General features: G+C 45.3%; 1 protein-coding gene across 1 annotated transcript in view; it reads left to right on the top strand.

Annotated features, from left to right (window-relative positions):
• ptprua (protein tyrosine phosphatase receptor type Ua) overlaps nt 1-14968 on the top strand; it is a 177660-nt gene that overhangs the window by 85113 nt on the left and 77579 nt on the right. The window contains exons 3-4 of the mRNA XM_041954690.1: nt 3323-3594; nt 14288-14369. Of these exons, the coding sequence (XP_041810624.1) occupies nt 3323-3594; nt 14288-14369 (354 nt within the window). The remainder of the gene's footprint in view (nt 1-3322; nt 3595-14287; nt 14370-14968) is intronic.

The raw sequence follows: 14968 nt of genomic DNA, 5'->3' as shown, positions 1-14968 counted from the left end.
TGCTTTGTCAAGCAGCTGATAGTTCCAGGCTCTCAAGTGCTTTTGCTGGACTTACAATATGTGCACTGAATATTCTGGATTGTTTGTCAGACACTGAATGTCACCTTGTGTGTCCTAGAATATTGTGATGGGCATTTTTCACTGTTTTCTGGTGTATAAACCAATTGATTAATGAAGAAAATAACAGGTAGAATGCGGGATAGTGAAAATAATTGTTCGTTGCAGCCCTAGTATGGATGTGTTTGGCTCTAGCTGATCTAAAGGCTGCAGCCTCATGTTGTTGCTGATGTCAACGTGGCAGCGAGTCGGGACCATATTGGAGGCCGGCACTGTGCGGTGATTGACAGTAATGGCTTCTGAGCGGCCTTGACTCATCTCAAACAAGTTTACATCACATTTTTACTGGTTAAAGAGGCCGTTTCATGGTGTCTCTAAATCTCCATACAGACAAAGCAGCTATACTTGGTTGTTCTTCACTCTTTCAGCCATTAGGTGGATTCAGCTGAATCAAAAGAAAATTGCAGCTTACAGCAACAAAGACAGGGTAGAGGCTACGTCTGTATTTGTTTTACCAAGTAGGATGAGTTGCTTGAAGATATTTGAATATGAAACAGCATTGTCTGAGGCTATGTTTCTTCCATGTCTCCCCCTTGCTCTTCTCAGTACAATCCTGTCATAGGGACAGTTGGAGACTTGCCCTTCAACAATGAGGGGGTCCAGCTCTCATAGCTGAAGAAAAAGCAATTTAGCCACAGAGCCCCCCTGAGAACCCGCACATCAAAGCAGCAGCAGTGGTGGGGAGCGGGGAACCGGGGGCTAAGCCAGAGCCTGCCCAGCTTCGCCTGCAAGCAGGTGAGGGACGGAAAAATATCAGCGTCGTCCAAGAATACAGCGAGATCTCAAAGGACAGCAGCTGCTTGTTATCGCAGGATATTTCTGGCAGTTTGACGTCTGATCCGTGCTTTTGGGACGAGGAAGATGGAGCCGAAGGAGGGAACAGAGAGTGGTCAGGGAGGCTCTGCGACACGCGTTTTAAGCCTCTTTCTATCCAGGTTTCCTGTGAATGTGACCCGGCCTTTTGACCTTTTTTTCCTTCCTTTTTTGATTTCCTTAAACCGAGGGACTGATGAGAGAAATCAGATGTCCCTCTGTAATTATGACCTGGCAAGCAAGGCGCACTCCAGGCCGCGCATTCAACCAGACGCCTGGTGACTTGCTTTTGAAAAGCAAATGCAGCTTGATAACACAAACCTGCCTTTGCCTAAATAAATAAATGCCTTCAGCGGAAGAAAAAAAAAAAATCAAACATTACAGTGGCAATTACCTCCTGGAGTGTTTTCATGAGTCCACACATCACCTGACGCTAGTTTCATTTTTTGTTTGTTTGATTTCACTTGAAAACAGAAAACGGGTGCCAAGTCTTTGCGTTTCAGTGAATCAACTTGCTATTTATGTGTGTTCAACTTCGTTTGTGTTTCATCGACCATTTGGATGAAAAGGAGCTGGTGGAGGCTCAGGGGGTGGAAGAGGTGGAGGTGAAAAAGGAGGTAGAGGAAGAAGAAACCAGGACAAAAAGACAATCGCATGATGGGAGGAGGAACGACGGGGGAGCAGAAAGACGAAGCCACTTCTCACTCTTGGGAAGGTCAGCAAGACTTGGATCTGAGTCTGCTGTCGGGCCTGTAAACTGTGTGTGTGTGTGTGTGTGTGTGTGTGTGTGTGTGTGTGTGTGTGTGTGTGTGTGTGTGTGTGTGTGTGTGTGTGTGTGTGTGTGTGTGTGTCTGTGTCTGTCTGTGCGCTGGTGTGTCCCGCGTGTCAGTGCGCGAGTATTACAGCCATCTCTCTGGTTTAAGCATTCCCTCGGCTGCCATTATGGCCTAATAACCGTGTCAGCGTGATTAATGGCGGGAGGCAGGGCTCTGATTGTGCTCTCGCTCAACTACAGTACCTAGGCTACTACACTACCCACGATGCCGCTGTCTGCGCTCTTCTGCCACGGCCGTCTCGGGCAGCTGCGCCCGCCGCGCCGGATGTGAAGGTTACACGTGCAATTAGCGTGCGTTCTCTCTCCTGCTGGCGGCATCAAAGAGTCGATCTGATGGCGATGATTGGACGATTAGAAGTCAGGGAGGAAGGCATGTGATCCCCAAGGCCACTTTAACCAGTCCAAGGTAATAAACACAGACAGCTAGCTGCCAGTCCTGTTGTCTCCTCCTGTTTATCTTCATCGCTGTTCAACATTTGTTTCCTATGAAGAGTTATTTCCTTAGCTTGATCTCTTTCTAAATGGATTCAATTAGAAAGTGGAAACCAGTAAGGGTGGAGGATTTCACACTTTGCATCCTGATCATGCAAAGTGTGTCATGGTGCACGTGACAAGACATCACATTCAGATCATTTGGCGTTTTTCTCTAAAGGGACTTTCAATAAATGTGTTCAAAATGGTTTGAATGGCCTGGCTTTTATTTATGATAAGCATTTCACTCTCAATAAAATGTGTTGGTTTTGTTTTCCAGACCTTTTTTTCTTTTCACTTTAAATTGCGCTTCCTACTGCGGTTAAGGCCACAGTCAAAGGCAAAGCCCCCCCCCCCCCTTTTCTTCCCCCTCCTTCCAGCGTGGCCAGGGGATCTCTGCTGCGCTGCCGGGATGAGAGAGCCAGCAGTGGCTCTGTGAACCTCGGTCCAAAACGAAAGCCCAATCTGACACCCAGTGCTGCAGCTTTGAGCGCACCAGATCTGAGGCAGCGCTGCAAAACTGATGGAAGCCCTGTCAAAGCAGGAAGCAGGGAGAAGCAGAGACAGACCAAATACAGACAAATAGCCAGAGAGGATCACACAGATATTCTGGGTAACAACCTTGAGCCTGTCAACTCTGGCTCTCAGGCGTTTTCAGGGTTTAAAAATAAAAAAAAAAGAGGCGAACGTTCTTGAGCAGTTGAAAACTAACATGACATATCTATCTTGAACCGCGGTGTTGCAGGTGAAGCCCAAAGAGTCGGATCTTGTTATTTTTTATATTTCGGGTCGCTCAGCGCTGCCTGCCAGGTGAAACTGCTGAAATAGCTGCTATTTGTGAAGTAAATGTAGGTATTGCAGCTGCTGTGGAGAAGAGTCTACGCTTGGCAAGGTCAATCTGTTTTATTAGGACTAAACTTTCAAACTGCTCCTTATCCGTACAAGTCACCTCGCCGAGCTCTCCCTGAGAGGCTGCCAATAACAATTTAACTGTAAAATCACCAGTATTTCAACTGATACTCGGAAAAAAGTCCTTCCTCTAGTAGTCCTTTAACGACTCCTCTTGTTTTCCGTCTTCCCCTCCAGGGTCCTTCATGATGGTCAACTCCTCGCAGCATTTTGGAGGCCAGCGGGCTCAGCTGCTCCTCCTCCCGCTCAGCGAGAACGACACCCACTGCATCCAGTTCAGCTACTTCCTGTACAGCCGCGACGGCCACAGCCCCGGGGACCTGCAGGTCTACATCCGGGTCAACGGGGGTCCCAAAGGCAGCGCGGTGTGGAATATCTCGGGCTCTCAGGGACACCAGTGGCACCAAGTGGAGCTCGCCGTCAGCACGTTCTGGCCCAGTGAATACCAGGTGAGGGCCTTTACCCGAACGTGTGAGAATATGTGACAATATTAAAAGCAGTCAGCTTCTCAATATGAGGGACGGGGTCCTACATGAACACAAACTAATATGGATTCAGCTGCATCTAGATCTCAGGCTGTTTGCTGGTGTTGCCACGCCTTTGTCAATCAAATCGAATCAAACCACACCCACACAGGTCTGATGAAGCAGGTTAGCCGACTTCTTAGAGTCAAACTAAACAAATACTTCATGATTTCTTTTTCACACTTTGATTTGATTGCTGCTTCTTTAACTTATTTCACATTTCTCTGTAACAGTAAATATTTGGGTTTTGAAACCAAGTTCTCAGGTTCTTCAATAACAGCGGCGTCGGCATTGATCTGGACTTCCGCCAGCGCAATTTTCTCTCATAAACTGCAAACTGCCCTGCTTGTAGCTGTTGAACTCGTGTACCGTTTTGTCAGAAATGAAACCTGGTAGCTGATTATGGATTTGCAAACGGGATCCAAACAAACAGTGCAGAAACCCACACATGCCCTCCACATTTTCTCTAAGGGCCAAAAATGGTACGCTGTATCTCTCAAACACTGTCAAAAAAAATGGAAGAAGGAGAACGTTCGCAGTTTGGTCTTGAAACTTTGTTGTTTTCAAATGTGCGGGCTGAGTGCAGTGAGTCACTTTTAGTTGAGGGGGCACGCTACAGATTGTACCCCATAAAGAAGAAACTGTGATGTCATCATGGTTGCCATGTATTGGATTGAAAGTTTTAACAGAAAGCTTTAGTTAGAAACTAGGGGGGCCAAGTTTGAACGACATAGGCATTAACCTCACCGATGCTGTAGAGCTGCTTTGATTTTGATAATTCTTAATGAAATCCTTCTGTTGTGAATAACCACCTTTGCAAATTGCAGTATTCAATTATTGGAGTGGCCTTTCAAAAATCAAATACTGTCCTATCAGGAGTGCTGACATTATTAGTTAACTGATAGCTAAGTAATCGGATGACTGACAGAAAATTGATTGTGATGTTGATATGGTATGTCACATTCGTCAGTTATTCTGTGAATTTATTACACATGCTGGTCACAGCTTCACAAGTGGATACTTAAAATGGATTTTCTTGCCCTTCTCGGATTCATTTCCTCTCACTACGACATGAATATATTTGCTGTGCCACTCAGACTAAATAAAACATCAGTGTGGCATCTGGGAAGCTCTGATGGACCTTTTGCATCTGTGATATTTTCTAAAATAAATGATTAATCGGCATCCAAAAATAATTAATATGTGAATAAATGATGAACATGAAAGATCTCTTGTGATATGATGAATAATGATGCAGTCTGACTGATTACATGCAGCATGCAGGCAGAGGGTGGGGTTAATGATGATGTGGGAGTCACTGGGGGAGGCCACTGTTCGACCTGAGCAATGTTTCTATAGCATTCTAATGAAACTGTTTTCTAGGATTACAAATTGTAATTAGTTACGACGTTTTTTTAAATTTACATGTATGAAGAGTTAATCCACTGCTCCCAAACGATGAAGCTCACTGACTCTTTAATTTCTTATCTGGCGCCATCAACTGGTGGACATGTCGGTTTGCTCAGTGCTTTGTTTTAGGACCAGACACCTGCAATATTCAGGACATTTAGTTCGGTGCTAATGTGCACATGCTAGCATGCTAACATATAGCGCAGCCAAACTAGCTGCACTGAACTAAGATGGTGAATATGTGAAATATTATGCTAATTAGCATTAGCGTGTTAGCATTGTCATTTTGAACGTGTTAGCTCAAAGCACCGCTGCCTCACGTAGCCCCTGGCGAGTCCTATTTTATGACCTAATTTGGCGTGCATGTCTGATATGTGTCAACACTGGAAACATGTTTTTGTAGCGTTGTGATGATGATTGCTCAGCCCTTGAAAATTTCAGGTGTCCCTCAGCCTGGCTATAAACCACCTGCTGCTAATTGGTCACCAAATACTGAACCCGGGCTGCTGTCAGCTCCAGCAGCTTTATCCTCATCCCCCATATCTCGGTGTGCGTTTAATTACAGGGGCTGTGTGTTTGCATTGTATCTTTATTTATTGGTCAATTTACCTGCGTGCTGCAGTGTAATCAATAGCTCCGTCTGATGCCTGTATTGTCGATGCTGCATTATTAGCGCTGTTGTGCAGCTTGTAAGATTCTGATGACTGGATGCGGCCCTGCCTCACCTCATTACAGCCAATAATTTATACCCTAATGTTCTCTTTCTTCCCACCAAGCCTGCTGCCTCTTACACCACCGCGTCCCACCCCAAAGCAGGCGTTAATGAGAAGGCAGTGGCTGGTGTAAAGGATTGTGAGAGCGTGGGTCCGCCGAACAGTCAATTGACCTCAATTCCGTGTGACCCTCAGTGCGGGGGATCAGGCAGGGTGTTTGCTTCCATAACCTTGGCGCACTCTGGGCCCCATCTCAATAAATCAAGAGGCAGTTAATGAGATTAGAGGGCTGTGCAGATCAATGAGGACAGCCTCCGCTTTACCATCCTCAGCTCCCCTGTCCTGAGCGACTCTCACAAACAGCCAAACTGATTTAAAGTAATGATTTTCCCTTCTGCACGGACGTCAGAAGTTTGTCTGCCACACACCGTAGCAGAGGAGGAGGCGGAGGCAGGGGGCGGGTGCTCTCAGAGGGCGAAGCCGAGGTGTACAATCAGACAAGGCGGCCCAGGCGGGGAGTTTGCTTAGCGCCGCAGTGTTTACCATGTGGACAGGCGTGCATAAGCAATGTAATCTACTACTCTGGTGATGTATGTCCAAGCTGCCTGAGTGATGAGAAGACGCTGTTCTCTAAAGTCCTCCCGCCAGGCGTGTAGACACAGGACAGATTGCTTTATTTGTCCTGTAAACCCGGATGATCGGCAGCACGTAATGAAGCAGGTAAAGCTGCGCAGATGAGCGAGGGGGCTTAAATATAGGCCTGGAGGAACAAAGTGTCTGTCTGCTGCGTGGAGAGGCACAGGAGTGAGCCCGGAGTGAGGCTCGGCGCCTCTTTTCCCCCCGTTCCCCTCCTTTTTTTTTTTGCCCCGGGAACACGTCCCCTCTCCTCACCGGCTCCCGCCGCTGCAACTCAAAGCTCAGCTCAGGCCCCCACAGGGCTCCACTCATCCATCCAGTCCCATTGATAAAGATCACTGTCCAGCACTCCCAGCCAACAGATCAGCCCCTGCAGGCCACCGAGGAGCCGCTCCACACAGGGAGAGGACTACCACTTCAGAGGGCTTGAAGGGGAGAGAGTGTGTGTGTGTGTGTGTGTATGTGTGTGTGTGGACTTAAACTTGCGACGGAGTGAGGACAGTTTTGGAAAGTGAGGACATTTTGGCCGGTCCTCACAACTTCAAAGGGCTGTTTGAAGGTTAAGACTAAGTTTTAAGGGTTAGGTTAGGACTAGCTTTATTTAGTAGTGACAGTGAAGGTTAGGGTAAAGGGAATGCATTATGTCAAGTGACAGTAGTACGTGTGTGTGTGTGTGTGTGTGTGTAGGCGGCTGCTGCTGGTGGCTGAGAAAAAAAAAAAACATATATATATATATATATATATACACAGTATATATATATATATATATATATATATATATATATATATATATATATATCTCCAGTAATCAGCGAGCATCAACACCCCCGCAGGAAAGGCAGACTGCTGCAGAGATATGTTGGCCTGTGATCAGAGGTGTTGTTGGCCTTTTCCATTTATGCTTTCACCGATTTGAGATTTGGAAGTTCAGTGCCAGTATATCTGGGTTTCAGCTGTCCGTAGTTTCTAGTGATATAGTGATGTCTCAGATAAGAACGGGCGTGCCGCCTCTCTTTACGGCGCGGAAGCTCGAGCTTGGCGCTGACGCACATTAAGCTGGATGAACTTGCGCAGGCTGCGCGTCCGATGCGATCAGCGTGGGTCTGACTGAGTTCACGACCCTTCCTGTAACCCGTGTCGAGCGACACTGATTTGGTGAACAGACTCTCCTATCGGAGATTGGACCTTAGCCTGTCATAGCTTTGAAGGACAGAAGACAGAATTGATCAGACTGGTTCACACTCTCCCTGTCAGCTTGGTTTTAGGAAGTAGACTAGGTGTTGAAGCGGCACCCTGGTGGAAATGCTGGCTTCTCCTTTAGATTGTATTTTTTTTTACCCTTCTTGGCTTCTTCTTCACTCTTTGACTGCTTTCTCCCCTTATCTCTCCATCTTAACTCCCAGAGCATCTCACTGTTTCATCCCCTTCTCCCTCATCTTTCCTATCTCTTTTGCTTACGTATTATTATTTTTTGCCTTTTTCCTTCTCACCCATCACCTTATTTCATCCATGCAGTGAAGCAGTGTGACAAGGTTGGGTGAACTAACACCTCTAATCTTCATAAGGCAAAGTGCTGTGAGTCAGGCTCGTAGCTGCAGAGGTCAGGTCCTCTGTGTCTTTCCTGGAAACTTTGCCGTCTTTAAAGTTGTGATTCTTAAGATTGTCATGAAATAATCCCCCGTTTTTGTTGCTTGTATTTTCACCAATAGCCGCTCACTGTAAATACATTCAGTAAAGACCTCTTACTTAGTAGGTTTTAGCTGCTGTAGCAGTCTGTCAGAGCCGTATTAAGTTACTGCTGTCATCCAACATCCAACATCCAACTGCTGCTGCTTCACATTGGAAGTATCAAACTGTCGAAATTATTGTGAAGCACTCAAAAATGCATGAAGAAACAAGACAACAGTCATTTTTGGCTTTTTTTTTGAAGTATGGTACAGTTAATATTCTAAGGAAAATATCCCCTAATGTAATTACTCATTATGCAGAACTGGAACCTTTATTCATCCCATACACCAGATTTATCAACTGATGAAAGTGACTTCTTCTCTGTAATGTGTATGAGCCTTTATTTGATCATTACGCAGAACATTTCACCCTTTTTTCTTCATATGAGTCAGATAAGCCCAAGAAAAAAAAAAAGAACCTTGATGCCAATCTTCCAAGTTTGTACATCTTCCTAATGTGATTTTGTTGCTTACCTGACTTGCGCACTGCACTCCTTTGTCCAAAAAAGAAACAGGGCCAAGCCCGCTGGTGCCACTTCACTGAAAATATAAAGACGCTGCAGCAGCTTTTCAGCAGACGATGCCTTTAGATTCAAGCTTCACACGTTCACAACCGTCCAGGTAGCAAACACTGAGTTCTGTCAGCAGAAAGTCGGGCGAGCAACGTTTCTCACCGTCTCTGGCTTTGTGTTCAGACACTTTGTTGTTTTCTTGAAGCCTTTCTTACCACACAGCTGTAGTGAGAGCAGAAGTATAGTAACACATTTGGATCAATGTTTGGCTCATAAGAATTATTCCTGTTGCTTGTTTCTTATTTCTATTACTGCTGAACTGACAGCTTCACTGCTGACATTTGCCTCTGCTTCGCTTGCGTTCTTCGTCATTCCCCTCAACCGCCACACACACAGAGGAGCTACGCTGCTCTTATGACAGAGCGTCTCTGTTGATGGCGATTTAAAGAGGCTGGGGTTGTGCAAGACGCCCCGGGATGATTCTAGTGACCAGTCTCCCACCAATCAGTGGCCTGCAGTGTTTTCACATCACCTTTTAATATCTATCTGCTCCGGCAGTGAGGTGAAGTGACGTGTTTCCACGCTGTAGTTGAGCTTTAGGGGGTACAGCCATGTTTCTTTCTGCCTCTTCCTGCATGTCCGCTGCTTTAGTGGCCCACACTGCACAGTGTTAAAATCACGCAGGACAACTATGACTTAGCAACGATGACCTGCAGCGCCCCCGGCTGCATATCTTCTGTAGATGCATTGCTGCTGCCTCATTGCTGCGCGTGCTAAAGCCACAAATGAACTATTTGCTTTTGACAATGCACAGCATGAACTAGTGGTTTTGATAGCCGACTAGTTGACTAATTCTGTGAAACCTCTAATACGAAACAATATTTACAATGGAAAAAGAAAAGAAGAGCAAGCAGAGTCACCACTTTTTATTCCTCTGCCTTCTTGGGAGCCCTTCATTTTAATCCAGTGTGACACTCTAAACCAGTTAGGACATCCACTGAAGTTGAGCCTTTATAGTTTTTTACAAAAACAAAAAAAAAGGTGTTCAATGAGACTGGTTCCTTCAGTACATAGCCTGCTAAATAACCCCACTTTGGTCAGAAAGACTGCCTGAGGCTGCGAGGCATCCACAGAATGGAGGAGAGTGGGAAAAAAAGAAATCATGCGTGAGTGCATCCCTGCTGCCGCCTGCAGAGGCACTGCTGTGTATGCTGAGTACAACATCAAGGTGCGCCAGTGATCACACCCACCCACCAACACGCACGCATACTCGCAAAAAGAAAACATTCAACATACGCCATCTCCTCCACACTGCAGTGTACACCTCCTTTTATTTTTACAGCCTGCGGCGGAAAGGTGGCAGGTGCAATTGCACGTCGTATATTCCGCTGTTTTACTGCCTCGTCGCCAATGTGGATCAATACTGTTGGCCTCATTCTAGCAGGAGAAATCAATTAACAGAACATTGTTGCAATTTTTGTTCACCACATTCCTCAAACGATTGCATGTAAGTCATTAAATGGATCAAAGCCCTCATGAAGATTGATGCCGTCCGCAGATCAGTTGAGCGCTTTATCATTAGTGCGCACGCATAAGTAATTTCTGCAATGAAACGCTGTAATGAAAACTAAAAGCTTAAAATATTAATTACAGTGCAAATCTTGTTTTTAATGCAATCCCTTTTACGGCCACCACTGGTTTTATGTATTCTGTGTGAGGCCTCCGCGGATGCAGTATGGATTTTGTTTCTCTACACTATCAGTTCTCCAGCATTGAATTTTATGAGCCAAACACCATGCAGCAGGAGGCGCATATTAAAATGCCTGCTTGCATGCTTTTTTACATCAAATGTGACTGTCCAGCTGCCTCCGTCTCCTTAACTGTCGACACTGGCTGTTCTTGTGCCAGGACATGCTTCCCGACTTGGATTTGTTTCTCGTGTCATTTCCTTTGGCTGCTGACGATCACACGGCGCTCCGTCTCAGGAGACGGCACCCTGCTGCTTGCAGTAAACCAAACCTCGATTCACGCTTCACAGATTGTGCCTTTGCAGTGTTACAGGCCTCCTTTTGTTGCCCGTTTTTTGTCGCAAAAAAAGCCTGAGAGAGGCGGAGAGGAGGCTGGAGATGACATCACCTTGAACTGGATATTCTCAATTGGACGAATCCATCTCTTATATTGTTTGCAGGAATAGATTTTCCTCCGTGCCTGCGTGTGTATGTATTGGAAAAGGGTGAAACTTTGCTATCAAATATTAAAGATGCTATCAAACAATATCAGTGTGACTTAAGCTTCCACCCTCCACTTTCTATCTCCTCCTATGCAAGGTGTTTTTTTTTTTTTCTGTCCATGCAGTTCATCTTATTACACCTGTTTCCTATGGTGGCCCCTGACAGCTCGACACAGCCCAGCATAAGAGAACTCCAGAATGAAGACAACATCTCCATCATTTCAATAACACGCGCAACATTCGGAAATGAAACATGAAATTACAGATAACGCAAAACACAAATACTGATACATACCAACCAAGTATGCAGTGAAGCCTGCAGTTTTTACATTCTGATTGGATGATTCGGATATTACTGCTTCTGTATCTTAGCTGCAGCGCATTGAGCTCTCAGGGCCACCGTCTTGTCTCCCACTCTGGCTTCACCTCACTCTTCATACGTTGAGCAAATTGTCTCATTTTCAGTGCCCTGCTTTGCGTACACAGAGGGGATTCTACTGTATCCGTTTGTATAATAGCTCGTGTTTGCATGTGCGCAGCTATTGGACGCCAAGGTTATTCTTCAGTGTCTGGTCCAATCATACTCAAACACACTTTTCTATAAGTGAGGGCAGATGCAGAGGAGCTTAATGACGGCTCAAAGCGCGGAGCTGAGTGAATCGATGGCGGTGGGTGCACTGACGCGTGATGAATTGAAGAGTTAATCGGTCAGACGTCTCTAATGGCCCGACATAGGAATGGAAAATAAAAATAAATTAGTGGAAAGAAAGCCTTAGTCTGTGTCCATCTGCCAAGGCCTTTTGTGGTATTGATTGGCCCGAGGCACTTAAAGCCTGATGTATTGTCAACATTGCAATCTATTGGCCGTCTGAATGCTTGGTCACAGTCTGACTTCCACCAGGCTTTGGCATAGATAACGAGAGGTGGTATGAGCGGGTGAAACACTTTGGCTGCCGCACACACATCTGATGTAGTATACAGTTACGGCATTCATCTTACCGGCTGTTAACGCACTCAACCCCCGAGTTCAGAGTTTGTTGTGGCGCAGTAAAAAGTGAAGAGTTGCTTACGGAGGGAATGATTTGGCCTCTGCTGACTGTAATTACTACTCAGAAACCCACAATGACTTTGTTGCACTCTGGGAGGCCTCCCAATTTACTATTAGGCTCTGCGTGCGCCCGGCTCATTTCCATAAGTGAGGGAATATTTAGGCTGTGTTTAAGGACACCTGCAGCTGCTGCGTGGATTGATAAAAGGGACAGGAGAGAGAGAAGAGAGGCATTTATTCATGCACTGTGTACTGTATGGCCAGTCTACTGCTGCACAGAGGTAAAGCTTTCCTCACACTGCACTGCTGCATGTCTGAGTCTTTGGTGTCAGCGGCCACTGACAGCTTGTGCAGTGTGTTTCAGTTCATAATGGCCGGCGTCCTGTTGCTTCTCCAGTCATCAAGCCTGTATGTGTAAAGGGGAGGTTAGTAAGAGCTGCCTTAGTGACGTGATTTCACCTGAGACGTTTGCTGTCTTGTGGTCTGAATGCTTTCAAAACTTTGTTGACTGCATTTTACAGTAATAACTGTCCACACAACCCATACAGCGTGCATCAAAGGCGTTCTTGTTCAGGTTTTGCTGGGCTTGATCCAGCGCAAACAATCTGGAGGCACATATGACAAAATATCCACTGTCCAAGCTGGGGGTCGTTAGTTAGTTTCAACAAAAGCACAAGCAGAGCATCTGGTGCAGGCTCACAAACCCAGTCTAACCCGGCAGGTTAACAAAGTAGTGCACCAAAGATGCTGCACATCAGCTCATCACACACCTGCTCTATGAGTAATTTGATCACCTCTGTCCACTACCAGACAGCCTCAAAGCGAGAGAAGCAAATTGATAGTAATGGAAGTTATGAACAAAGCACTCAACCTAATACAATAGAAAATGCCTTGGCTATGTCTGAAATTGTTCACCCATGATATAATCCACTTTACATTCTTAGCCATTTTCTGGTCTTGTTCAAAAGCCGACCAAGAGTTATTACTTTAGCACTCAAAACATTCCTGAAGGCATCATAGCAAGAAGTGCGCAATCAATAAGAGCTCATTTACATCATGCATTGTGCAGAGAAGTGTTCGACACCTGCTGAATTAACACATGACCTGAGTTGTTTGAGATTGAATTAGTCATCTGGCACGCTGTACAGTCCTCACTGAACACAGTGCGTAGAATTCTCGATGAGTAATACACAGCGTGCATGATGCTTACATGTATATTGAGGAATGGTTCTCTGAGCAGTTTCATACATTAAGTCGGAATTGCGTATGTTTATATATAAAATTAAAAAAAAATGTTAGAAAGCTCATGATTATCTATCAGGCAAAAGTTTGTTTATAAGGCCCAATATCACAAAGTTGACAAAGTATTCAACACCCTCTGTCCTTGGACCTTGATTCAGGTAAGAAATGTAACTACTAATACCGTATATCACACAATCCAGCTGTTTATGAACATTAAGACACCAACTGAAACCACAAAGTGCCATATGCTGCCTTGTACTCATGTCTGTTCAGACCAGGGTTCGTGCAGAAATTAGTTTCTGTGCCTGTTCTATGATGTTTCTGTCTTTTTAGAACAAAATACTTGCTTGAGAAAGCTTTTTGCTTTTTTATTAGGAGGGGCTTACACCAAATCCAGATATTTCCCTGTTGATATTTTAGAGAGATGAAAAGAGATCAATTCAGGACACTTGTACTTACCTACTGTACCGCGAATGGCTCAGGCCCATCCTACATCCAGGACACAGTCTAACCATGCAACCCCGGCCTGTCCACTGTGCTCTGCTCCTGCCAATCGGCTTGTTACTCCCTCGCTGCGAGGGTGGGCCAGCCAGCGCTCAACAAAATCATGGCTGTTTGCTGTCCTGGCTTCACAGTGATGGAGCGAACTCCCCGCTGACATCAGGACAGGAGGAAATCTACACATTTTCTGTAGCAGACTGAAAACTCACCTGTTCAGACTGCATGTTCGTCTTTGTTGTTTTTGTCTACATGTAGCACTTCATGCAGTTCCGAATTGTTTATTTGATGAAGTTGATTCTTGCATGATTGTTGCAACTTTCCACTTAGTGAAAGTTGCTTTGGATAAAAGCATCAGCTACATAAATGTATTGTAATGAAAAAGTTCTGCTACTAAATTCCATCATAGCTGTGTTGAAATATTCTGTTTGAAAAAAACAAGATACGACATCAAGTTTTGCGACGTAGCTTTCTTTTAAATGTGCATTTCTGTTCTTGACAGGCCTTTAGACCCCATCCCCCCAATTTCCTTCTTTGTCAATCTACTTGCCACTCAAGATGTAATGGTCTGTAGTCATTTAATTTATCCATTATCTCCACAGGTCATCTTTGAAGCGACCATTTCCGAGGAGCGACAGGGCTACATTGCCTTGGACGACATTGTGCTGCTCAATTACCCCTGTTGTAAGTACCCGCCATGCACTTCTCGTGGCCCACCTGCTGACCTTTACTGAGGCTGACAAAATATCCAGTTGAACAACAAAAGATGGAAACTGTAGAGCTCCCGGAAGCTCAGTGGTTTCTTGGAGGTGACTGAAGACCATGAGGCAATCCTGCTGACAGAAAGGCAACTGAGGCACACCATACCTGGTACTTGTCCGAGTGTCACAGCCACAGTAACGCAGCAGGAGGCTCCTCTTTTGTCCTGGCAGAATGGCTGACCTTTATGTCCTCTGATTGCAACGCTCCCAGCCAGGTGCTTTTAAGGCTAATGTGATGTTACAGGCAGGAAATGGACAGCTAGTGGTTGTACTCTCTGGGAGGTTTTTTTTTTTTTTTTTGTCATCACTGGGATATCAGGGGGTTGGAGCTTTATGAGTGCTGGTAATGTTACATTATGTTCTGTTTTTTATGTTAACCATTATACCCCCCAAAGTCCTTTGATACACAGGCTCTATGTAGAGGTTGGACCGTCACACCCTTTTCTTTTACAGCTGTGCTGTTTCTGTGATGATAAGCTCTATTGGACGCCATAGACAAAAGATAAATCTAATCTGATTGGT

Source organism: Chelmon rostratus, chromosome 16 (assembly GCF_017976325.1).
Source record: "Chelmon rostratus isolate fCheRos1 chromosome 16, fCheRos1.pri, whole genome shotgun sequence".
Taxonomy (NCBI): Eukaryota; Metazoa; Chordata; class Actinopteri; order Chaetodontiformes; family Chaetodontidae; genus Chelmon; species Chelmon rostratus.
Note: the sequence above shows the minus strand (reverse complement) of the source record. Positions and strands in the feature narration are given on the sequence as shown.